Source organism: Scyliorhinus torazame, chromosome 2 (genome assembly GCF_047496885.1).
Source record: "Scyliorhinus torazame isolate Kashiwa2021f chromosome 2, sScyTor2.1, whole genome shotgun sequence".
In the NCBI taxonomy this organism is placed as follows: Eukaryota; Metazoa; Chordata; class Chondrichthyes; order Carcharhiniformes; family Scyliorhinidae; genus Scyliorhinus; species Scyliorhinus torazame.
In genome coordinates, this window is record NC_092708.1 from 397,511,413 (window position 1) to 397,517,412 (window position 6,000).

The 6,000-nt window shown below is 56.2% G+C and overlaps 1 protein-coding gene across 4 annotated transcripts in view; it reads left to right on the forward strand.

Moving 5' to 3' along the window:
- esr2a (estrogen receptor 2a) overlaps positions 1 to 6,000 on the forward strand; it is a 745,646-nt gene that overhangs the window by 591,280 nt on the left and 148,366 nt on the right. For all 4 annotated transcript variants that reach the window (XM_072494274.1, XM_072494258.1, XM_072494265.1 and 1 more), the window contains one exon: positions 2,016 to 2,154. In XM_072494274.1, coding sequence (XP_072350375.1) covers positions 2,016 to 2,154 — 139 coding nt within the window. The remainder of the gene's footprint in view (positions 1 to 2,015; positions 2,155 to 6,000) is intronic.

Consider the following 6,000-nt stretch of genomic DNA (forward strand, 5'->3'; position numbering starts at 1 on the left):
TTTACTCTGTATCTATCCCCGTGCTGTACCTGTCTTGAAGTGTATGATGGGGACAGTGTTGAGGGAGCTTTACTCTGTATCTAACCCTGTGCTGTACCTGTCCTGGGAGTGTTTGATGGGGAAAGTGTAGAGGGAGCTTTACTCTGTATCTTTCCCCGTGCTGTACCTGTTCTGGGAGTGTTTGATGGGGACAGTGTAGAGGGAGCTTTACTCTGTATCTATCCCCGTGCTGTACCTGTCCTGGGAGTGTTTGATGGGGACAGTGTAGAAGGAGCTTTACTCTGTATCTAAGCCCGTGCTATACCTGTTCTGGGAGTGTTTGATGGGGTCAGTGTAGAGGGAGCTTTACTCTATATCTAACCCTGTGCTGTACCAGTCCTGGGAGTGTTTGATGGGGACAGTGTAGAGGGAGCTTTACACTGTATCTAACCCCGTGCTGTACCTGTCCTGGGAGTGTTTGATGGGGACAGTGTAGAGGGATCTTTACACTGTATCTAACCCCGTGCTGTACCTGTCCTGGGAGCATTTGATGGGGACAGTGTAGAGGGAGCTTTACTCTGTATCTAACCCCGTGCTGTACCTGTCCTGGGAGAGTTTGATGGGGACAGTGTAGAGGGAGCTTTACTCTGTATCTAACCCCGTGCTGTACCTGACATGGGAGTGTTTGATGGAGACAGTGTAGAGGGAGCTTCACTCTGAATCTAATCCCGTGCTGTACCTGACCTGGGAGTCTTTAATGGGGACAGTGTAGAGGGAGCCTTACTCTGAATCTAATCCCGTGCGATACCAGTCCTGGGAATGTTTGGGGACAGAATAGACGGAGCTTTACTCTGTATCCAACCCCGTGCTGTACCTGTCCTGGCAGTGTTTGATGGGGACAATGTAGAGGGAGCTTTACTCTGTATCTAAGCCCGTGCTGGACCTGTCCTGGGAGTGTTTGATGGAGACAGTGTAGAAGGAGCTTTACTCTGTATCTAAGCCCGTGCTGTACCTGTCCTGGGAGTGTTGATTGGGGACAGTGTAGAGGGAGCTTTACTCTGTATCTAATACTGTGCTGTAAATGTCCTGGGAGTGTTTGATGGGGACAGTGTAGAGGGAGCTTTACTCTGTATCTAACCCCGTGCTGTACCTGTCCTGGGAGTGTTTGATGGGGACAGTGTAGAGGGAGCTTTACTCTGTATCTAATACTGTGCTGTACATGTCCTGGGAGTGTTTGATGGGGACAGTGTAGAGGGAGCTTTACTCTGTATCTAACTCCGTGCTGAACCTGTCCTGGGAGTGTTTGATGGGCACAGTGCAGAGGGAGCTTTACTCTGTATCTAAGCCCGTGCTGTACCTGTCCTGGGAGTGTTTGATTTGGCCAGTGTAGAGGGAGCTTTACTCTATATCTAGCCCTGTGCTGTGCCAGTCCGGGGAGTGTTTGGTGGGGACAGTGTTGAGGGAGCTTTACTCTGTATCTAACCCTGTGCTGTACCTGTCCTGGGAGTGTTTGATGGGGAAAGTGTAGAGGGAGCTTTACTCTGTATCTTTCCCCGTGCTGTACCTGTTCTGGGAGTGTTTGATGGGGACAGTGTAGAAGGAGCTTTACTCTGTATCTAAGCCCGTGCTGTACCTGTTCTGGGAGTGTTTGATGGGGACAGTGTAGAGGGAGCTTTACTCTGTATCTAACCCCGTGCTGTACCTGTCCTGGGAGTGTTTGATGGGGACAGTGTAGAGGGAGCTTTACTCTGTATCTAAGCCCGTGCTGTACCTGTCCTGGGAGTGTTTGATGGGGACAGTGTAGAGGGAGCTTTACTCTGTATCTAACCCCATGCTGTACCTGTCCTGGGAGTGTTTGATGGGGACAGTGTAGAGGGAGCTTTACTCTGTATCTAACCCCGTGCTGTACCTGTCCTGGGAGTGTTTGATGGGGACAGTGTAGAGGGAGCTTTGCTCTGTATCTAACCCCGCGGTACTGTGATATCCACCTGTCAGTGTAATGGACTGAATGTCTGATGCTGTGTTAACTTTGGCAGGTTTTCTTGAACTCGATCTCCACGAGCAGGTGCAGCTCCTGGAGTGTTGCTGGTTGGAGGTGTTAATGGTGGGTTTGATGTGGAGATCAATCGAATATCCTGGGAAGCTGCTCTTCGCCCCGGACCTCATTCTGGACAGGTGAGTGCGTCCTGGCGTTCCCGGTCTGTCTGCTGTGCGGACCTCTGGTTGGGGAACATTTCGGTCCGAATCTGTGTCAGGCTGCGTGTGCTCGTCCCAGCCAATCACTTTGCAGGTAGACAATCCTCTGCAGGGAGAGTTTCAGTGCCTGAGATTGAGAGCCCAGGGAACAATTTGAAGAAATGTAAGAGAAGCACGTCTGAATTCCGTTGCCTCATTGCCAATCCAGACACTGCTGTAATCTCTGGGACACGGCAGTGAGGTCGAGCAAGATCCCAGGCACAGGAATCGAACCTGCAGGGACCGCAGCGCTTCAAGAACGGAACTCATCACCACCTTCAGAAAGGATGGGTAATATATGTTAGCCTAAGCAGCGACGCCCACACCACATAAATTAATTTTTTAAATACATTAATCTGTTGAGCACGAAAATATTGACCAAATCCCCTGAATGACGTCCCTCAGTCGACATCAATATCATGGAGACAGGATCGATACACCCACCAGATGTGGTAGACAGGTCCTCAATTGATCAAAACGTCCAACAGTGCAGCACTCCCTCAGTACTGACCCTCTGACAGTGCAGCACTCCCTCAGTACTGACCTTCTGACAGTGCAGCACTCCCTCAGTACTGACCCTCTGATAGTGCAGCACTCCCTCAGTACTGACCTTCTGACAGTGCAGCACTCCCTCAGTACTGACCCTCTGACAGTGCGGCACTCCCTCAGTACTGACCCTCTGACAGTGAAGCACTCCCTCAGTACTGACCCTCTGACAGTGCGGCACTCCCTCAGTACTGAGCCTCTGACAGTGCCGCACTCCCTCAGTACTGACCCTCTGACAGTGCAGCACTCCCTCAGTACTGACCCTCTGACAGTGCGGCACTCCCTCAGTACTGACCCTCTGACAGTGCGGCACTCCCTCAGTCCTGACCCTCTGACAGTGCAGCACTCCCTCAGTACTGACCCTCTGACAGTGCAGCACTCCCTCAGTACTGACCCTCTGACAGTGCGGCACTCCCTCAGTACTGACCCTCTGACAGTGCCGCACTCCCTCAGTACTGACCCTCTGACAGTGCGGCACTCCCTCAGTACTGACCCTCTGACAGTGCGGCACTCCCTCAGTACTGACCCTCTGACAGTGCAGCACTCCCTCAGTACTGAGCCTCTGACAGTGCGGCACTCCCTCAGTACTGACCCTCTGACAGTGCGGCGCTCCCTCAGTACTGACCCTCTGACAGTGCAGCACTCCCTCAGTACTGATCCTCTGACAGTGCGGCACTCCCTCAGTACAGACCCTCTGACAATGCGGCACTCCCTCAGTACTGACCCTCCGACAGTGCAGCACTCCCTCAGTACAGACCCTCTGACAGCGCGGCACTCCCTCAGTACAGACCCTCTGACAGTGCGGCACTCCCTCAGTACAGACCCTCTGACAGTGCTGCGCTCCCTCAGTACTGACCCTCTGACAGTGCGGCACTCCCTCAGTACAGACCCTCTGACAATGCGGCACTCCCTCAGTACTGACCCTCTGACAGTGCGGCACTCCCTCAGTACAGACCCTCTGACAATGCGGCACTCCCTCAGTACTGACCCTCTGACAGTGCTGCACTCCCTCAGTACTGACCCTCTGACAGTGCAGCACTCCCTCAGTACTGACCCTCTGACAATGCGGCACTCCCTCAGTACTGACCCTCTGACAGTGCTGCACTCCCTCAGTACTGACCCTCTGACAGTGCAGCACTCCCTCAGTACTGACCCTCTGACAATGCGGCACTCCCTCAGTACTGATCCTCTGACAGTGCAGCACTCCCTCAGTACTGACCCTCTGACAATGCGGCACTCCCTCAGTACTGACCCTCTGACAGTGCAGCACTCCCTCAGTACTGACCCTCTGACAGTGCAGCACTCCCTCAGTACTGACCCTCTGACAGTGCAGCATCCCCTCAGTACGGGGATGGGAGTGTCAGCGTATAATCGGTGATCACTCTTCTGCAGTTTGGACCCGCAGGTGGGCCCCGATGCTCGATTTGGCAGAGATGGTGTGTGCTTGTGTGGCAACCTTGCCAGTTTACTCTGATGTCTGATAACGTGGCCGTTACTGCTGTTTACATCTCCAGAGACAGGGACCTCAGCTGTGTCCACCGAGACTCAGAGACACAGGGCCCAGCGAGTTCCTCAGGCCTGACCCTCAATCTGTCCACCTGGGGAATCCGGGCCTGTGACAGGGCAACGAGAACCAATGCTCCCCCCTTGCTTCTCTTCAATGTCCTCATACTGTGAGTATCTGGTCTGTTGTCAGGTGGCGCTCACAGCGACTCCAAGACATTGTGCGTGTTTGACAGAGAGAACCTGTAACCGGAGTCCATTCAGCCCCTCCTCTATGTTCTCCCTTTGAGTTAGATCATGGCGACTAGCGTTAACTGAGGGGCCTGCGGGCAGCACGGTGGGGCAGTGGGTTAGCACTGCTGCCTCACGGCGCCAAGGACCCGGGTTCGAATCCCGGTCCTGGGTCACTGTCCGTGTGGAGTTTGCACATTCTCCCCGTGACTGCGTGGGTTTCACCCCCACAACCCAAAGATGTGCAGGGTAGGTGGATTGGCCTCGATAAATTGCCCCTTAGTTGAATAAAATGAATTGGGTACTCTAAAATTTAAAAGTAAAAGAAAAAAAAACAAAAGGGGCCTGAACGAGGAACGTGGCCCGAGGCTGCACTGAGCCCTGTTTTGTACAGTGGGGAGCTCGGGAATCTGCACATTAGAGTGAGGCTTACTGCCTCGTTCATATGCACATTTTCCAAAAAGTGATCCCGCTCATTGTGGCAGGATGCACATCATAACGTTTCGGGAGATTGCATTGAATCTCGCGAGATGTTGCGAGCCAGGGAGATCCCGGGAGCAGGGTCTCCCAGGAGAGGTGTCTGTCCGGAGCGGGGTCGCCCAGGAGCGGGGTCTCCCAGGAGAGGTGTCTGTCCGGAGCGGGGTCGCCCAGGAGCGGGGTCTCCCAGGAGCGGGGTCTCCCAGGAACGGGGTCTCCCAGGAGCGGGGTCTCCCAGGAGCGGGGTCTCCCAGGAACGGGGTCTCCCAGGAGCGGGGTCTCCCAGGAGCGGGGTCTCCCAGGAGCGGGGTCTCCCAGGAGAGGTGTCTGTCCGGAGCGGGGTCGCCCAGGAGCGGGGTCTCCCAGGAACGGGGTCTCCCAGGAACGGGGTCTCCCAGGAACGGGGTCTCCCAGGAGAGGTGTCTGTCCGGAGCGGGGTCTCCCAGGAGCGGGGTCTCCCGGGAACGGGGTCTCCCGGGAACGGGGTCTCCCAGGAGAGGTGTCTGTCCGGAGCGGGGTCTCCCAGGAGCGGGGTCTCCCAGGAACGGGGTCTCCCAGGAACGGGGTCTCCCAGGAACGGGGTCTCCCGGGAGCGGGGTCTCCCAGGAGCGGGGTCTCCCAGGAGCGGGGTCTCCCGGGAACGGGGTCTCCCAGGAGCGGGGTCTCCCAGGAGCGGGGTCTCCCAGGAGCGGGGTCTCCCAGGAGAGGTGTCTGCCAGAACGGGGTCTCCCGGGAACGGGGTCTCCCAGGAGCGGGGTCTCCCAGGAGCGGGGTCTCCCAGGAGCGGGGTCTCCCAGGAGAGGTGTCTGCCAGAACGGGGTCTCCCGGGAGCGGGGTCTCCCAGGAACGGGGTCTCCCAGGAACGGGGTCTCCCGGGAGAGGTGTCTGCCAGAACGGGGTCTCCCGGGAGCGGGGTCTCCCAGGAGCGGGGTCTCCCAGGAGCGGGGTCTCCCAGGAGAGGTGTCTGCCAGAACGGGGTCTCCCGGGAACGGGGTCTCCCAGGAGCGGGGTCTCCCAGGAGCGGGGTCT